The 20,612-nt window shown below is 43.6% G+C and overlaps 1 protein-coding gene across 1 annotated transcript in view; it reads right to left on the bottom strand.

Moving 5' to 3' along the window:
- The window catches only part of cdh13 (cadherin 13, H-cadherin (heart)), a 377,317-nt gene that overhangs the window by 203,533 nt on the left and 153,172 nt on the right, over positions 1-20,612 (bottom strand). The window contains exon 4 of the mRNA XM_088997038.1: positions 11,459-11,557. Within this exon, the coding sequence (XP_088853164.1) occupies positions 11,459-11,557 (99 nt within the window). The remainder of the gene's footprint in view (positions 1-11,458; positions 11,558-20,612) is intronic.

The raw sequence follows: 20,612 nt of genomic DNA, 5'->3' as shown, positions 1-20,612 counted from the left end.
TGAGGTCAACGTCTAATCTGCAGTTCTCACCTGACAAATCTGCTTTTTATTGCTTTGCCCGCTTTTAAGCTGCTCTCATCATATTGCATACCACCACCTCCTCCATCTGTCCTACTGTCCAGCCAAGATTCTGACACAAAAAAATAGCAATGATAATAAAAAAAGGACTAACACTTACAAATAACAAAAACAAAAACTACACTGGGTGGTGGGTGTTTCTTTATCTGCCAAAGACAATTAAACAAAATACAGTAAAGTCTCGTTATATCGATATCGGATATATCGATAGTCCCGGTTATATTGATACTATTTCTATGCACGCACGGAGAAAATTACATGCAAACAGGGTCGGATATATCGATAGTCCCGGTTATATCGATATTTTTTCGGACTCCCTTGAATATCGATATAACGAGACTTTACTGTATTTAGAATAAATGCTAAAGCCAGAGGCTGCTTGCGATTTAGTGCTGTCATATTCACCAATAGTGTCCCAGCTCTGCTTTTAGAAGATAAAGCCAGTGTGTTGTTCAGTGGCATTTTTTTTTGAGACCACAAAAAATGTGCATCAGGGAAGAAAAAATAAAACAAACAAATGTATGAGATGGACTACCAGGGGACAGACAATACAGAGAAATGAGGCAGGCTAAAGTGCCAAAAGTGCTGAAACAACAGAGTACATAGTATTTTTTCTGTTGGATATTATCTGGCACTGCAAGTATGACATAATTTTTATCGACATGTTTTGGCGATGTGTCACATTAATACAGAGAAGTAGTTGTTGGTATTTCAAATTGGGCGTTTGGTTTAGATTTCAATTGTGTTCATCCAAGGAAAATTGAGGTTCTTATTGCTTCTTATTGCAACCAATATTGGGGTGATGAAAAAAAGGTTGCAACAGGGGAATAAAAGCAATATTTTTGGAGGATTGGGAAGATTGGGACGCATGATATACTCTCTAACTATCCCAACATTATTGAATAAACATGCACATGTTTCTTATAATTGTGGTTATATTCAACACTTATCACTGAGTACAGTTTGTGAAGAAATGATTATTTTGATGGACTTGAGCACAATGTGGGTATGCTATTATTTAAGGATTTAAACAAGAGACTGGAAAAAACAGTATGTAATAGAATAATATAAAAATTAACACCCCTAACTAGATTTTTTTTTAATTTAAGCACCCCTAACTAGATTTTTATTTTTATTTAAACACCCCAAACAAGTTTTCTTTTATTTAACTCATTCACTGCCGTTCATAAGTTTATTCGGGAATTGAAAATATGAGGTAGAGCTCCATTCACAAATTTCCCTTTTTTCCATGTTTGTGCTTTGTTCCAGCTTCAGCTTTTATGAAACCCAAAATAAACCAATACGCTTGTCTTGCATTTCATTGTGGACAGCAACCTTCATTTCAAACTCATATAACTCCAGACCCATGTATTTTTTTAATGAAAGAAGAGAGTCTAAGGTTTCTAACGCCGTATTCAATGTTTAATTAGTCCAAAAACTAAATATTCGGTGGGTCCTGGCACTGGATACGTCTGTCTAAGCTCTTAGTCGTAGACGTACAGGGAACAGCTAAATCCTTCACTAAACCAATAGCGTTGTGTGAGGTTCAATTTGTATCTTTCGTACAACAGCCTGCTTAGTCAACATAGGATTAGTAATGCTGATGAGGTGATACCAGAGCAAATAGGGCAATCAGGCCAGTCGTTAGTCAGGACATAGGAACAATCAGTGGAGCCACAGGGAGTAGTCCTCTGCTCCCCTCAACCTGAGATCAGGGACCTATCATAGCAGAGTCCGGCACCGCCATGTCTGGACAGTGGAGATATATATATATATATATATATATATATATATATATATATAGGGCCTATACTACCAGTAAGACTTTAGTTCGCTGAAGAAGCATCTTGGATAAGAAGCGAAATGTCCGACACCTTCAAAGAAGTAATGATGACGGCTGAAGAAACCTTTTCATCCCTGGCACTGGAGTTGACATATTTTTGCACATATTTGGCAGTGAATAAGTTACACAGCCCTAACTATATTGTAATTAAACCATGCACCAATTAAGTTCTAACCAGTGACGTGCGGTGAGGTTCATGGCTGGTGAGGCACTGACGTCATCACAGTCAGATTTGCAAACATATGAACTCCACAGAGTCGCTTATTCACCATTTGATTGGCAACAGTTAACGTGTTTTGTTTAAAATGTTATGTCAGCATTCTATATATACTGTATACAAACTGTATCATAGAAAAAAAATAATTAAAAAACGTTATTATCGTGTTACCTTTACTTATAAATGAAGTCCAAGTCTATCTGTCTCAATGGAGATCACTGCCAGTGAAGAAAGTCGTCCTTGATTGGTCCTGTTCCGACTATATGTTTTCAGTCTTTTGTGCTGAGAATGACCGCTCCACTGATGCTGTAGTAACTGGAAGAGTGAGCACGAGCTGGAGCAACTTTGTGGCTTCAGAAATAGTTTCAATGAGATCCTTCTTGGCCAAAAAGCTGAGAAACTGTCCAGGAGATTCATCCCTCACCGTTTGTGAGCTAAACAGTCCGGTGTTGGTCTTCCTTTAATTATTATTTCCTGCTTCAGTTAGTTAACAATACATCTGCTGATGCACAAACTTGGACACATCATCAGTGTTGATTCCTAGAATCACTGGGTGTTTCGGGTCTTTCAACAGACACCCTCCTCCAGGCGACCCGACCGGGGTTTGCAAGGCCCCGGCCTGTGTCCAAGTGGCATGCTACTGCTCCACTGCCCCCACGGCTCTCCCCTCCTCAACCAGAGCCATCTGGTGGCTCTTTCTGCTGCCTCCACGTTGTTGCCTATGGCTCTTCTTCAGTTTGCACCTGTTATGCCCAGTGTGCCATAGGCTTTGCTCAGGGAGTGGCTGGCAAATCCCCGAGTGGCCACCTCCACCGGCATACACCTCAACCTCCACCGTTCCTCCGACATTCCTCCACCAGCTCCTGGTACTTCTCCCTCTTCCTTTCCTGAGCCTCCTACACCCTCTCCTCCCAGGGAACCGTCAGCTCCAGCAAGAAGAGTTGCTTTGTGGCCTCCGAGACCAAGATGATGTCAGGAGTCATCCTGGTCTGGGTGATGTGTGCTGGAAACTTCAGTTGCCTTTCCAGGTCAACTGTCATCACCCAGTCTCGGGCCGTGGAGAGCAAACCAGTAGAGCGTTTGCTTGATGTGTTCAACCTTTGTCCTTCTTTGACAGAGTGAATGGTCTTCGCAGTAGCTCGGGTGTAACGGCTTGCCGCAATCCGCTTGCTGATTGCTTCAGCGATGGATTTGAGGACCTGGCCGTGCCTCCCCCGATACCGACCCTCACCCAGAGCCTTGGGGCAGCTGCTCAAGATGTGTTCCAGAGTCCCAATCTTGGAACACAGGGGGCATGCTGGTGTTTCTGTGGTGCCCCAAGTGCACAGATTAGATGGGCTTGGAAGGACATTGTACACCCCCTGAATCAAGAACTTGATCCTCTGTGGGTTCCATGACCAGATGTCCTTCCAGGTGACGCGGCGCTCCATCGCCTGCTCCCACTTCATTCAGGCACCCTGCTGCCGCATGGCCACTGCTCCGCTGGTTCGCTCTTCCTCGACTGCAGCTCGGCCTTCCTCCTGCACCAGCCTCTGCCTCTCCCTCGCGCTGGCAGAGTCATAGCGGGTCACTGTTCGGCTCCCCAGTCCAGTTCTACCTTGAGCCACTGCTCCAACAATGGTCCTGTGCCTCAGTCGAGTTTCTGCACGCTCAACTGCCTCGGCTGCCCTCCATTTCCTCCCTGTCCTCACAACGATCCCTGCCCCGGACACTTTGGCATCTCTGGATCCAGAGTACTGCAGATGTTCGCGTGCCCGTGCTACGATGAATTCCTCCCTGACTGAGCTGAAGGGGAGCCTGACCTTGTTGGTTTTCCCGTACAGCCCAATGCTACTTAAGCTGCGGGGCAGTCCCAGCCATCTGCGCAGATAGCTGCTCACTCTTTGCTCAAAACCTTCCACCACGGTCATGGGGACCTCGTAGATTAGCAGCGGCCAGAGGATTCTTGGGAGGATCCCATGCTGGTAGACCCAGGCCTTGAATCTTCCCGGGAGCCCAGACTTGTCCACTATTTTTAACCAGCCATCCAGTTCAGCGCTGGTTGCTTTGATGGACTCGCTGTCATTCAGGCTGCAGTTGAAGACCTTGCCAAGGCTCTTCACTGGCTTCTCAGACACTGAGGGGATCTGGTGTTGTCCCAGCCTGAAACGGAACTTGTCTGTGACTTTCCCCTTCTTTAGAACCAAGGACCTGGACTTTGCGGGTTTGAAGCTCATGCGTGCCCACGCCATGATACACTCCAACCCTTGGAGGATCCAGCTGGCTCCTGGTACAGCTGTTGTTGTCACTGTGAGGTCGTCCATAAAGGCTTTGATGGGAGGTTGCCTTACTCCAGACTTGCTAAGAGGGCCCCTGCATTCTGGTTCAGCCGCCTTGACCAGCATGCCCATAGCCAGTGCGAATAGGGTGACTGAGATGGTGCACCCAGTGATTATGCCTACTTCCAGCTGGTGCCAGTCAGATGTCAGCTGGCTAGTTGAGACTCTCAAGCTGAACTTGCTGTAATAATCCAGGATGAGGTCTTTCACCTTCTGGGGTACATGATACTTCACCAGTGCAACCTCCACCAATTTGTGGGGTATGGAGCCATAGGCATTGGTGAGGTCCAGCCATAATACTGCCAGGTCACCTCTACTTTCTCTTGCCTCTCTGATGAGCTGGGTTACCACGCCTGTGTGCTCCAGGCAACCAGGAACGCCCGGTACTCCTCCCTTCTGCACTGACGTGTCGATGTACTTGTTGCTCAAGAGGAAGTTGGAGAGTCTTCTGGCTACAATGCTGAAGAAGATCTTGCTCTCCACACTCAGCAGGGAGATGTAATAATCCAGGATGATGTCTTTCACCTTCTGGGGTACATGATACTTCACCAGTGCAACCTCCACCAGTTTGTGGGGTATGGAGCCATACGCATTGGTGAAGTCCAGCCATAATACTGCCAGGTCACCTCTACTTTCTCTTGCCTCTCTGATGAGCTGGGTTACCACGCCTGTGTGCTCCAGGCAACCAGGAACGCCCGGTACTCCTCCCTTCTGCACTGACGTGTCGATGTACTTGTTGCTCAAGAGGAAGTTGGAGAGTCTTCTGGCTACAATGCTGAAGAAGGTCTTGCTCTCCACACTCAGCAGGGAGATGACACGAAAAGGGTCGATGTTCTCAGACCTCTCGTCTTTGGGTATGTATACTCCCTCCGCATACCTCCATGGCCGGGGGATCTTTCCTCTCCTCCAGATCACCTTCAGGGCCCTCCAAAGCCGATGTAAGAGCTTTGGGCAGTTTTTATATACCTTGTACGGTACTCCGCTTGGGCCTGGTGCTGAGCTCGACCTTGCTCTCCGCACCACTTCCACCACTTCACTTATGCAAGGCTCCTTGAGGTTGAAGTCTGATGTTAGCTCTGGTGGTGTTGTCAGTGCAACGCATGGACCTAGTGGTTGTTCTCTGCTAGGGTCACTGTACGTGGCCTTGAGGTGGTTGTTGATGGCCTCCTTAGAGCAGGTAAGGTGACCAGCCCTCTTCTGACCAAGAAGCTGCCAGGTCAACTTGAAGGGATTGGCCAGAAAAGCTGTTCTCTTTTTTCAATTGAAAGTCCAGTTTAGAAAATTATTTCAATTTAGAAATTGAATTTAATATGTAATCCACCATTCTGAAAATAAGGCCAAGCAACACGAAAAAATTACTGGATGGTTGCACTTAACTTGCTAATTGTTTACTGTAGCTTGCTGTCACTAATTCTATTATTCTGCAGCCAAGGAGTCGCAAGAAAATCCTGTAATCACCAGCGCCCCCTGTCATGAGGCAGGAGAATAGTGTGCCTCACCTATGCAGACAGTTTTGATAAAAATAAAATAAAATAAACACTGTAGTACAGTGTGTATAATGTACAGTGACTCTACATTATATACACCAGCTAAACTGTAGAAAATTGGTTCGTATACGAAAAGCTTTTGAACACTTTAATAGCGATATGCAGAGGGACAGCAATGTGGTCTCACTGCAGAGCAAGCCAGCACAGTTAGCATAGTGATTGCGCAATCCATGGTGAGGTTCAGCCGGCTGGTGCCTCACCGCTCGTCTATATATATATATATATATATATAGACTATCGATATATCCGATCCTGCGGCATGTAAATTTTCTCCTTGCGTTCATAGAAATAGCATCGCAATAAGCAGTACTATATATATATATATATATATATATATATATATATATATATATATATATATATATATATATATATATATACAGTAAAGTCTCGTTATATCGATATCGGTTATATCGATAGTACCGCTTATTACGATACTATTTCGATGAACGCAAGGAGAAAATGTGCGCAGGGTCGGATATATCGATAGTCCCGGTTATATCGATATTTTTTCGGACTCCCGAGAATATCGATATAACGAGACTTTACTGTATATATATATATATATAAATCCTCATCTCACCCCCCATTTTGTAGCTCGGGTCCTCTACCAGAGGCCAGGAAGCTTGAGGGTTCTGTGCAGTATCCGTGCTGTTCCCAGCACTGTACATTTCTGGTCCGAGATATCAGATGCTGTTCCCGGGATCTGTTGCAACCACTCGTCGAGTTTGGGGGTCACTGCCCCGAGTGCTCCGACCACAACAGGCACGACTGTCACCTTTACCTTCCAGGCTCTCTCCAGCTCCTCTCTGAGCCCTTGGTATTTCTCGATTTTCTCATGCTCCTTCTTTCTGATGTTTCCATCACTTGGGACCACTACATCCACGACAACGGCTTTCCTTTGCCCTTTATCTATGACCACGATATCTGGTTGGTTGGCCATTACCATCTTGTCAGTCTGTATCTGGAAGTCCCACAGAATCTTTGATCGGTCATTCTCTACTACCTTGGCAGTACTACCACCTGGTTATGGCGCTCCATGTAGGCTTTCCCTGCCAGGGTCTTACACCCTGCAGTTATGTATTGGATTGTCTCACCTTGGGTCTTGCCTGATGTGGTATATCCCTGCCTCTATGGCTCTGGTGTTCAGGGCCTGCTCTTGAGCAGCCAGTATGAGTGCCTCTGTGCTGTCCTTTAGGCCAGCCCTCTCTAGTCACTGATAGGACTTCTTGAGATCAGCTATAGTTCGGTGGTACATCCCGTGTAGGGGCTTTTCCTCCCATGATTGCCCCTCTTCCAGCACCTCATCCTCTGCTCCCCATTGTCTGAGACATTCTTTGAGTACATCATCCGTTGAAGCCTTCTCTTTGATGTATTCATTGAGCTTGGATGTCCTGGACAGTGGCTCTCACACTCACTAGTCCCCGGCCTCCTTCCTTACGGCTTGTGTACAGTGTCAGGGTGCTGGACTTGGAATGGAACCCTCCATACATGGTGATGAGTTTTCGGGTCTTAACATCTGTGGTCTGAATCTCTTACTTTGGAAACCTTATTATTCCTGCAGGGTATCTGATCACTGGCAGGGCATAGCTGTTTATTGCCCGGGTCTTGTTCTTGTGATTGAGCTGGCTTCTTCGGACTTGCCTCACCCGCTGGAGGTATTTGGTCATAGCCACTTTCCTTGTTGCTAGTTCGAGGTTGCCATTGGCCTGTGGTATACCGAGGTACGTGTAGCTGTTTTCAATATCTGCTATTGTTCCTTCAGGCAGTGAGACCCCTTCAGTGTGGACTACTTTGACTCTCTTAGCCACCATCCGACTGACATCCCGATGTCGCTGCTGTAGATACTGGTTGTATGGATCAGGGAGTCTACGTCCTTTCCGCTCTTAGCATACAGCTTTATGTCATCCATGTATAGGAGGTGACTGATTGTAGCTCCATTTCTGAGGCGGTATCCATAGCCTGTCTTGGCGATTATTTGGCTGAGGGGTTCAGTCCTATGCAGAACAGCAGTGGTGAGAGTGCATCACCTTGGTATATGCCACATTTGATGGACACTTGTGTTAGTGGCTTGCCATTGGCTTTAAGTGTGGTTTTCCACATCGTCATCGAGTTTGCAACGAAGGCTCTCAGGGTCCTGTTGACCTTATACAACTCCAAGCATTCAGTGATCCATGTGTGTGGCATCGAGTCATATGCTTTCTTGTAATCAATCCAGGCTGTGCACAGGTTGGTATGTCGGGACCTGCAGTCTTGTGCGACTGTTCTGTCAACCAGCAGCTGATGTTTGGCACCTCTACTATCTCTACCAATGCATTTCTGTGCTTTGCTCATGTATTGATCCATGTGTCAACTTATCTTAGCCGCAATGATGGCTGACATGAGCTTTCATGTTGTGGAGAGACAGGTTATTGGCCGATAGTTGGAAGGAACTGCACCCTTTGTGGAATCCTTCATGATCAGGATTGTTCGCCCTTCGGTTAGCCATCCTGGGTGAGTCCCATCCATCAGTAACTGGTTCATTTGTGCTGCTAGGCGCTCGTGGAGTGCTGTGAGTTTCTTTAGCCAGTAGGTGTGGACCATATCCGGGCCTGGTGCCGTCCAGTTTTTCATACCTGAGACTCTTTCTTGTATGTCTGCCGCTGTGACGGTAACTGGGTTCTGTTCAGCGAGGATGCTGTGCTCCTCTTTCAGAGTCACCAGCAATTGTGCACTGCTGTTATGTGTGACCTCCTTCTCCCATATGCCTTTCCAGTATCTTTCAGTTTGCAACCTTGGATGGTCTGCTCTGCTGTTAGAACCCTGCCACTGAGCGTACACTTTCGCAGGTGTTGTTACGAACAGCCTGTTTATTCTCCTGGCCTCATTCTGTTTCGTGTACCTCTTTAGGCGACTGGACAAGGCCTGGAGCATTTGTTTGGCAGTTTCGAGTGCTTCAGGTATGGTTATCTGCATGTACCTCTTGGGTATTGGCCTTTTATTCACACCTCTCTGGGTCTCCGTCAATTGACTCACATCTTTCCGAGCCGCCTTGATCTTAGCCTCCAACCGTCTTTTCCATGGTGGGTAACGAATCTCGTGGCTCTCACAGTTGCTCTTGTAGCCAAGCATCTCTAGGATCACTGATGCTGAAGCATATATCAGCTCATTGGTTTCCGTGATCGTTCCAGTCGGGATCGCTCTCAGTGCTGCATTCACAGTTTCCATGAGACTTTCAGGTGGTACTTCACATAGCCGTTGTAATCGGTTTCTTGGTTGCCCAGTTTTCATTATTGCCATGATCTTATCTCTCAGGTCAGTTGCTGCTTTGCTCAGCATTTCATTTATTGGGGCTGGCTTCCCAATGTCATCATTCAGTGGGCCTTGCCTCCCAATCTCTGGTCTGACCTCTTCCTCTGATGTGGTAACTTGGGGCCCTTCACCTTGGAATTTGTGTTGTACCTCATCAATCTCAAGTTGTGATAGCAATTGCCGTTTGTGGATATTGGAACACTGAGCTACTGGTTGTTTCGTGGTCAACCATGACTGTGGGTTTCGAAGAAGCCATTCAGCCCCCATTCTCCGCATGTAACCCCATCTGACTAGGGTTGCTTGAGTAGTAGCATTCCAATAGAGCCATGTTATCGCATCTCGTCCATCTCCGCTTTGTTCCAGTAGCCCATTTGCTCATTTTTCTCTGCCCCAAGAGGGAAAGTACTTTGGAATATATATATACTTTGGAATATATATATACTTTGGAATATATATATATATTCCAAATATATATATATTCCAAATATATATATATATATATATATATTCCAAAGTACTTTACAAACTCCGGCCCGTTCTACTGGACTTCTGGCCAACACATTTGTCGCTGGAAGTGATTCGTCTGTCCTTGTCTATTATCTTATAATAGAGTAGTGCTTATTACGTTGTTATTTCCGTCTCACAACACACGCACACACACACACACACGCGCACACACTCACACACACGCCCCACCCATATCATGTTCTTAAAGCTTCATGCAACTCATTGTGCTATTTTAGAAACCTGCGGTGAATCTATGGCTGAAAACTATCATTACTGCCAAGTCCAGCACTTTTACATTTTACTCTTGTATTGACGAATGTGCACTGTCCCAATGAAAATAAATGAAAAATAATCACAACGAAACGGCAAAAATCCAAGCATGCACAATTTTGAAACAGCCAAAATGACTTGAGAACAAAAATATAAGAACATGGGCAAGGGGTCAAGAAAATATCACTTGAGCAAAAACAGTGAGCGAGGTCAAGAATCTAGACTAGCAGTTTGTCAGGCAGCAAATGGCAGAGATGATTGGTAACAGTTGCACCGACAGATGATGCACGACAAACATGACAGCATGATTATCTCAAGGCCCAATCAATATCTGAAACTTAGATGATAGACCAAACTTAACTGCTGACTGTCATTATTTTGTCAAGCGCAACCTTGAGGGCATTCCCAAGTCTATAAAAGTCACCCCATCTTCAGCGGGATTTGGCTAGTTAACTCCGAGATAAGGAGTTCATGTCCAAACAGGCACTACAATGATCTAGGTGCAAGGCCCGCGCTCCTGCTCTCTCTGGAGTACCATTATCATAAATATAGCTGAGTATGTGATATATTTCATATTAGTCACTGAGAGCACTGGGAGATTTGTCTCCGTTTCTTCTTATCCGAAACAAACAAGCCTGAGACACTAATACATGGTAGATTTTATCACCAGCATTCACAAAGGAAACGTCTGCTCAGGGTCTAAAATGTGAACTAAATGCTTTGCTTCTGCTCCATCTGTAAGAGAATAATTCATTTGTATTTTGAAGACTCTTCGAGACAATATGCCGACAAATAGCATGCGAGTCACCCTGTAAGGCTTTGTAATATTCATACTTAGGATCATGTCCCTTTCCTTTCAGATAAAATATAAATGTGGCCATTTTATCCACTGTGATTGTGGTTCTGAGCATGTGGACAAATGAAATTGGCATCCCTTACTAAAAAGAAACTTGTGAAAAACATCATTTTTGTCCTTCCTCTTCTCTGAAAGTGTCAAGTTGAGGAGTTTTAAAATGAAAAAGATAGGTCAAAAAAATAATGTGATGAGAATCGAATTTAAATACTGGACATTGATTAATTCAGAATTGTTTCCCCCTAAAATCCTCCAAAATGTGTGTGCAAGAGCAAATTAAAGGGTTGGTGAGGGATCAGATGAGTTATAATTGACTCATTTTAAGTCTGACTTATTTTCATAGTTAGAACATGCTTTTTCATCTTATATATCATCTATAAATTTCATTCTATTGATCTATTGATTTATTGATTATTTTTTTTCAATGTATCTGTTTACCTGTTTACAACCATCAACTGCAATTTGGAGGAAAAAAGTGGGTTGATGATGTAAATTAATTAAATTGTAGTTGGGTTGGTGTCATGTTTTTATTACCTTGCCGATGATCCTTGGGAAAGGAGCTCTCTGGTTTTCAGTGACAATCATTGGAGGAACCAGCAGGGATCTCTTCAATCTATGTGGCAGACCAAGGATCTAAAAAAAAGAAAAGAAAAAACAGCACATTAACCACTCCTGCACCATATACAATTTCCTCCAAATAATAAGAAGGAATATCTACCTCCACCGAGCAGTCCATTATAGATTTGACGATGATTGGCAATAGAGGGGTTTCTCTTTTCACTTTATTGAGGATGGAGAAAATAACATGGAGTTTGATAAGGATAGCAAGGAGGTAATCATGCAACCATTGAGCTTGCAGCATCAGTTGGCGAACAGACAAAATTGGATATTGTCGTGGGAAATTAGCTGCAGTTTATATCTAATTGTCTGTTCGTTCCGCCCCGTACCGAAAATACAAAGGCAGAGAAAATGCATTGTTGGAATCAGAAGCAAAGATCTGAGGTCTTTTAGACGAAACAAAAATGTAGCATATGTTCTGAGATAAAAGTTGGCAGTATGTTTGACAATGGTACTGTCATGAACATCAAATGACAACCGCGCAACGGTAGTGTTCTCTGCTAATATTCTATCAAAACAACAATAACCGTGTGATTATTATTATTTTGACCAAAAGAGGAAACTGACCAAAAAAAGTAACACAAAAACAGACTTGGTGATCTTGAAACACAAACATGTTTCTGTTTGATTTGAAACAACACACAAAAAAAAAAAAAAAAAAAAAAAAAAAAAAAAAAAATTGGTGTCCGTATTGGCACACACAACAAGCTACACTGATTTAATGAACCGGTAACAATTACTGCAGATGGTTTTAACAAACTGAATCTGTGTTCACACAGAAGGAGCAGATCATAGACTGTAGCTCTCCAAAATACATTGGCACCCACTAATTTCATCTCCCACCCTCATGCTGTTGTTCGTGAATGAGATGCTTACCCACCCCCACAGGCACACTTCTGATTGGATGTGAATGACAAAACTGTTTGTCAATCACATATGAACAAGAAGGCCGGAATCCTGGCTGCTAATTTATGCTTGACATCCTACAATGAATAGATCCTGCAAACTATTCACATACCTGAACAAGAGCCCAGAGAGTCGAGACATAAAACTACACACATGCATTCCCCCCACCACCGAAAAACAATGCCTATTGTAATTATAATAATTCACTGACAGACGATGTGCAAAATCCCCCGCAAGAAAAAAACAAACCCGGACAAATTCGGGAATGGTGCTCTATGTCAGATTTTCAATTCCCGAAAAAATTTGGGAATGGCAGTAAATGACAATATTATGTATTTGTTTTTGAAATCTGCAATTGGCTGGCATCCAGTAAAGGATGTCCCCCACCTACTTGCCAAATACGGCTGGAATAGACTCCTGTACCCTCTGTGAGGATAGAGCTGATCAGAAAATGAATGAATGCATTTTCAAATGTAGCGAAACACACCAAAACAGGTGGGTATCACATCTGTGTCATAGTCAAGAGGCTCCGGATGTGAAGAGACAATGACACATATCAATTGTAATTGACATCTCCATTTAAACAACACTACTTGGGAAAAGGACATTGTTTCAAACAAGTCTCCTTGATGCTCAATTTATTCCCTCGATGCAGCTAACATGTCAAAGCAAGATTGTGGCTCTTTGAAATAAGCACGTGAGATGCACCAATATTTTTAGCGTGGCCAGATTAATGATGATGTCTGACACACGTGTGTTTGAACTGTGACAAATAAATACAGTTGCTTACTCATCCACTCCTGTTGGCTTCGAATGAAAAAAAATGTCACCATTGAAGTGAAAGGGAGCAAAAGTGACTGCTCGGGGATGGGCGGGCTCTCAAGCAATCTCTCACAGTTGCTGGAATGATTGGAAGTGACAAATGTCGCCTGGACATTACTCAGGTCCTTAGAGAATATGTTGAGGATTTTAGGGGAACATCATGCCAGTAAGACAAATATTCTTACACCAATAAACACACTCATACAGGCAATTTTATCTTTTGTTGATTTGACCCAATACAAAAAAACATCCTTCTCACACGGAAATACTACATGAAAGCACAGCATAATGAAATGATAATGTCGCACATAACAGAATTTGTATGTACTGCGATCAAAGCAATGTATGGATATACAATATTGACAGCTGCATAATTTCGAGTTTCAAATCTAATTTACTCACGCGATATTGACCTGCATGCATCAATATGGCTTGTTTGTACAGATTTCGTATTTTTGATGCCTTAACTGGGTGAATGCGTTCCGTCCTGCTACATCATCCACATTTAAAGTCATTGTTACTGTAATTGAAATTTGACACCTGGTTGAAGAAATATCTGATTTATGGGCTCACCAAAGGGTTTTAGATGTGCGCTAAATAAAGAAAAATGACCTGCCATGAGCAGTAATCACAAGTTGCTGTCCTTTGCTGAAAAAAACTCTTAATATAGCACGTTTTTCTGCAGGTCAACCAGTCAAATTGAGATCAGATGCTGGTCAAAGATATTAGATGAAATGATGCAGACGTTTGTAGTTTCATTTGAAATGCAGAAGTCGCTTTTGTCCTTCCTATTTTTTTTTTTAAATAGCCCACAGTGCAACACTGTATTGGCCGCACAAAAAGCGCATATAAACAGTCCTTTGTTTGTGTGTTGACTGTTGACTGTTATTGGCCGTCAGCGTGTCTGGCACACCTAGTTGAAAAAGAACAAGGAAGAGGCACAACTAGGTCATTTGTCTACAGCGGTGCCAAAACTCGAACGATGAGGGTAATGGTGAGGCTTCCATCCGTCCAGCACTCACGCCACAAAGCGGTTTACCTCCTGCTCCCCTTCCAAAGGTCAGATAAACACAATGAAACAGTAATCATGAACAGCCAGACCAGAACCAGAGTAGATACACACAGTGATGTCTGAAATGGCCACTCTTACCAAACCCATTGAGCTATGACCTTCCAAATGTCAAAGAGAGAAATATTAAACTGGACATGGAACTGTTAAACTGCGAGAAGATGGGTTTTTAAGTAGAGGTTGTAAAAACCCCAACCGGAGTCCCGCAGTCGAGAGGAATGTGTTAAAGCCACGAAGCTGAGGTCTCAGCTGTGACATACAGCACGTATAAATGAGATCTGAAGCCCCGTGTTTTGGTGCTCACATGTCATTTCCGTTACCATTTAACCTCATTAGAGTTAGAGGTGAGCTGGACTTTGTCCCAGCTGTCCTCTGAAAGACGGGGTGCATCCTGGACTTGGAGTGAACCGAGTCCATCACATGTATTTTTTAAAATAAATTATTGATTACATTTTCCTTCCTGCTCACTTGCCATACTCTGATTGTGCCAGTCAAAACGTGTGATGTACAAAAACTAAAGGTCATCAAATGTCCACAATCAATAAATCGTCCTGAAAATGCATGAAGTCATTTCTACTCATGCGCACCAAAGTCTCTGAAAATATTACTTTGAAGAATGATTGCTGCAAGAGTACATTTTCCGCTTATGTCACTGAATGAGCAAAACATCTCATCCATGAATCCCAAAATATTGGGGCGATCAGGGGTATAACCAGAGCAGGTAGGCAGATGCTAAGGGTGCCATAGACTTTCGAGATTGCTAAAATTTGATGTAATTTTACCAACAGAATGTTTCTATTCAAAGAAATTAAAGCCAAATGAAAACTTAATAAACATTTCAATATAGAGGAGCAAGGCGGATCAATGCCAAATCAGCTTTCTTGCCCGGACAGAGCATACGTGCTTTACGTCACCTGCATTGACTTAACTTGAGTGCCCGCCTTGGTGACATTTCAAAATTTAATATGGCACCAATTAATCTTTTAAATGAGAGAAAATGCACATTAAAGTAAAATATTTCATTTTTATTTGTAACATAGACAGCCTCATTTGTTGTGGAGACGAGTGGAACATGAGAAGCTAATACAATGTTTTCTGGTGTTTGTTACTACTTTGACATACATACTTATATAATGTAATATTAAAATTAAGGCTTGCCAAATAAAAGTAGGTCTTGAGTCACTCATAGAAATGAAAAGGTCACAGAAATTATGACAATGTTCCATTTTATGTTTCAGTGAAAAATGGTCAGTCCTTTGTCAGGGGGGCATAGCACATACATGTTTGCAAGAGTGACACATTGGCCAGTGCCATCCATGAGCATGAGTGCAGCTGCCGATACACAATTTTGGTGACAGGCGATCGCGGTTTCCTGACATACTAACATTTTCTCTACTCCTGTTTAGACTGTCCAATGTGACAGACTTCTGCGGTGTGCTTAGTTATTGTGTCATGATGCCAAAAGAAATGTTAAATGTGTTTTCTGTATTTTGGATGGGAGAAGGGTGCACATTTCTCCCCATCCAAAACAGTAGAGTTGGGCGACCACTAATTGATTGAGACTGATTGAGAAGGTGATTGCAACCACCTGGGAATGGCCAATTGCCGCTGGGATCTGATTGGCCAGAAGCTCAGGTGAAGCACCTTTAAAACTAGACTAAGCCAGTCTCTTGGAGGAGGAAGAAGAGGGACAAAGGACAACCTGGAGAGCGGTGTTACCTGGGGCCTGCCGAAAACTGATATCAACTTCAAATAAAGAAAACTCACAATACCCTTCCTGCATCTGGCTGAGTGAACTTTTATCAACTTTCCACCTGCTTGCTGTATCGCCGCACGACAATTGGTGGCAGTGGTGGGATCGTTTCACCCTGCATGAAGAAGGTGGGATCGTTACACCTTGCTGAAGTGGAAAAGATAAGAGGAAGCCGAGAGGAAGAAGGTGGGACGAGTAAGAAGTTGTGTAGCACGGGCCAACCAAACTGGACTGAAGAGTTCTGAAGGGGATCAAGGAAACCAGAAGCTTGAGTTGCCCCAAGAAGATGCCGTTCTTCTTTTCCATGAGGCGTCTGACAGTTGCCAAGCCAAGGATGGAACTGAGCAGAGTGAGATGGAACCAGTGGTGAAGCCTAAGACTCAGACAAGAGGTGATGTTGATCGAACAGATCTAGAGATCAGATGCATCCAAGAAGTAAGAATGGACATTTGACAGTCGATCTAGTCAACATTATCCTCCTCTGGGACCGCAGCCCAGGGCGCTGACTCTCGAACATCCAGGCCAACGAACCTTCCTCCAGCACAAGAAACTCCCAAGTTGGGTTACCTAACATGCCCAACCTCCACAGTTTCATCATCTAAGACAAGCTGCAATTCCCATGGTTTCTGAACCCAGAATTCCAGAAAGAAACGGAAGATGCAGAACGTCAGGAGCTGGAAGAGGATCTCCAGCGAGAATAACGGCAAGAATTTATCAGGGAAAGATTGGCACCCTGGACAGAAGGTGTTAATATTGTTGCATATGGGATCAAGTAAGCTACTGGCAAAGTGGCAGGGCCCATACGCTGTGACTAGGAGAATAGGACCTGTCACATATGACATTCTCTGCCCTGACAACAAATGTTATTGCTGATTATTTGACAAGAATGTCTGAAGTCTGAGGAGAGGGGGTGAATGATGTCATGATGCCAAAAGAAATGTTAAATGTGTTTTCTGTATTTTGGATGGGAGAAAGGTGCACATTTCTCCCCATCCAAAACAGTAGAGTTGGGCGACCACTAATTGATTGAGACTGATTGAGAAGGTGATTGCAACCACCTGGGAATGGCCAATTGCCGCTGGGATCTGATTGGCCAGAAGCTCAGGTGAAGCACCTTTAAAACTAGACTGAGCCAGTCTCTTGGAGGAGGAAGAAGAGGGACAAAGGACAACCTGGAGAGCGGTGTTACCTGGGGCCTGCCGAAAACTGATATCAACTTCAAATAAAGAAAACTCACAATACCCTTCCTGCATCTGGCTGAGTGAACTTTTATCAACTTTCCACCTGCTTGCTGTATCGCCGCACGACATATTGTTATTGACAAACGTGCAGAATTGGGTATCGATGGCCCAGTCAGACCATCCATGAGCTGCCCTAAGTAATGCAGACCTGTTTGAGTCGTAGCGATTGACTAGGAAAAGACTCATTGCATCCCACAATGGCACACAATGGGGCAAATAATGCCAGATTCTGCCTATGCAGCATAATAGCATCGCAAAATACCAAAAGAAAAGCAATTCCATCCATGCACACAGGTGACTGTGCTCTCAGCGAGCCTTGAGCTCGGCACAAAAATCGGGTTATTTATGTTCTTAAAGCAAGACAAAAGAAGCAAGAAACATAATATAAGCCTGAAATGTTTCTTATTTGAACCACCGTATTTTCCAAAGGGCCAACATACTTCTTTTTTTATCAAGTAAAAACCAAAACAAACTCAGTGTGCGACAATTTGTGTGCGTTTAGCTTACAAGTCGTACATGTGCAAGCAGTCATTAGGGGGTGTCATTGTCATCTGAATCGGGAGTCACTGTGGCAGCAATGTCACGTCCTTGTCTATTTCGCCATTTTTACTTTCAATGCTGTATTGAGAAGTGTCATTAGTCATTTCTGACAATGTGTTGGAGTCCTGTTGAGAAATGGATCACAGTTAGGACGGCGGAAAAAATCATTGGCACCGCCCTACCCACTCTCGAGGACTTGCACACTGCAAGAATCTGAACAAGGGCGCGGAAAATCCTACTGGACCCTCCGCACCCTGCCCACCACCTTTTCCAACTACTCCCCTCAGGCAGGCGCTACCGATCCATGCGCACCAAATCCAGCAGACATTTAAACAGCTTCTTCCCCCAAGCCATTAACTCTTTGAACTCTTCAACAGTAGCCAAAATGGAACTGTATAGTGCCACTTAGCAGTTTTTTTGACGACGATACTAGTGCAGCGTGTTCTACCGGAAACAAATTCCTTGTATGTTCTACATACTTGGCAATAAAGATGATTCTGATTCTGATCAAGGCCAACCCCAGCCAGCAGTGACAAGGTTGTGCAGATAACTGTGGAGGAGAATGTAAGATCTGCTAACAAGTGAATGTGAAACTGTCCCGATGAAGCATTTCATTCGCTTAGTTAATCAGTACTGACACAACGTGATTTCCGAAGTCATCGCCAACAATTACAAATGAACTGAGAATAATGAAGACTCCACATTTTGAAGTAATCTTAAATTAATAGTAATGGTCATGGATGATATGAATTCAATTGAAGTGTTGAGTTTTGAGGTGGCCAATTTTGAATTGCATTAGCTATTGGGCCATGCAATAAAAACAAAAAGATATGTTAATGCCCCAAAAGAACAACGACACACCTGCAGAAGTACAGTACAGTCTCGTTATATCGATATCGTTTATATTGATAATACTGCTTATTACGACACTATTTTCATTTCCCGTGCACATTTCTAGTCTTTTTATGTATAATTAGTTCCGTTTAGTACGATTCGTGGCACAAAATGGCGAGCTCATGGCCAGCTCCATTTCTTATATGGCGCTTGGATGCCCTCTTTTGGCGGCTTTTGTTAATGCAGTTCGGCGCAGGACGGATATATCGACAGTACGGTTATATCGACATTTTTTTCTAACTCCCGAGAATATCGATATAACGAGACTTTACTGTATTAAAAACTATCGTTTGGTTCAACTGTGTGTTTGCTTTTTTTGCATTAGCAATAAATAAATGTGTTGCCATGGATTCAAACGACTGACTCACAGGTGACTGCTTCATCGGTACACAGTGAAATTTAGTGTTGATTTGCACTTTTACATGACATTCAGGATTTTGGTTTCCGTACTAACAATAAATCCAGCCATGGATTGTGACGCCTTCTAACAAAATGGTGCAAATAAATAGGAATTAATCTGAAAGAAAAAAAAACAGACAATCGGAAAAGGAGTAAACATAATTACTGAGGGGAATGGTGATGGAAAAAAATACAATGTGTGCTGTTGTGCTGTGTATGCAGGAACACGAACGAGGTGTGCGTTTGTGTTATTTAGTGCTCGAGCACGGCTATGCTAAGTCAACCATTGCTACCATTCTCCGGAACAGAAAAGCCATCAAAGGTGTGTCTGTGGCAAAAGGTGTTTCCTTGCTCTCAAAGCGACAGTCTTGGGCAATCGAAGACGTTGAAAAACTTCTGTTAATTTGGAATAACGAAAAGCAGCTATCCGGCGACAGCGTGGGTAAAGCTATTTTATGCGAGAAAGCACGGCTAATTCACGCCGATATCGCCATGCGCCAACCTGGAAGTTCAGCGCTTATTGAGGATTTTAAAGCCAGTAACTGTTACTGGCTTTAAAAATTACGGCCCGCGGGCCCTTTGTACGTCCCTGTCCGGCCCGCGTGAGGCCCGTCATAAACGCCATAAATTAAACAAAAATATAATGTAACTTTTATTTTGAAAAGCGTTAGGTCATTACGTATGCACGACGTAGACTCTACGTCTTACGTGTATATACGCGAGAGTCTTACGTGTATACACGGAAGTGAGTGAAGGCGATTCTGTTCGCCAGGTTACCCTCAAGGCTCAAGATGTCGGCACACCCCAAGAAAAGAAAAGTTGATAACGAATGCCGTATTTTCAAGAAGACATGGACTGCCAAATATTTCTTTACTGAAATTAAAGGTAAAGCAGTGTGCTTAGTCTGTGGTACACAGGTTGCTGTGTTTAAAGAATATAATTTGAATCGCCACTACACGAGCAAGCATGAAGATAAATACAGAAACCTGTCTGGTGAAGAGCGTGCAAGGGTGTCTGATGCATTGCTTGCAAAACTACAAACCCAACAAGGATGTTTCACTAAACTTCACACTCCCAGAGATGCAGCCGTCAGGACAAGTTATGTCATTTCTCACAAAATCGCCAGAAAAAGTAGGGCATTTTCCGACGGAGAGTTTATTAAGGAGTGTTTATTGGACTCTGCTGCGCTGATGTGCCCAGAGAAAATGGGTGCGTTTGAGAACGTTTCACTCTCCCGACGCACTGTAACGAGGCGGATTGAGGACATCGCGGGAAACTTAGAGCTTCAGCTGAAGAACAGATCGGCCGACTTTGACTTTTTTTCTCTGGCTTTGGATGAGAGCTGCGACGTACGTGACACCGCCCAGCTGCTCATCTTCTTACGTGGGATAACCGCAGACTTTCAAATCACGGAGGAGTTGGCAGCCATGCAGTCAATAAAAGGGA

The sequence above is a fragment of the Hippocampus bargibanti genome, linkage group LG05, assembly GCF_051943395.1.
Source record: "Hippocampus bargibanti isolate YZ-2025 linkage group LG05, ASM5194339v1, whole genome shotgun sequence".
Classification (NCBI taxonomy): Eukaryota; Metazoa; Chordata; class Actinopteri; order Syngnathiformes; family Syngnathidae; genus Hippocampus; species Hippocampus bargibanti.
This window is presented reverse-complemented; position numbering and strand designations above follow the sequence as displayed.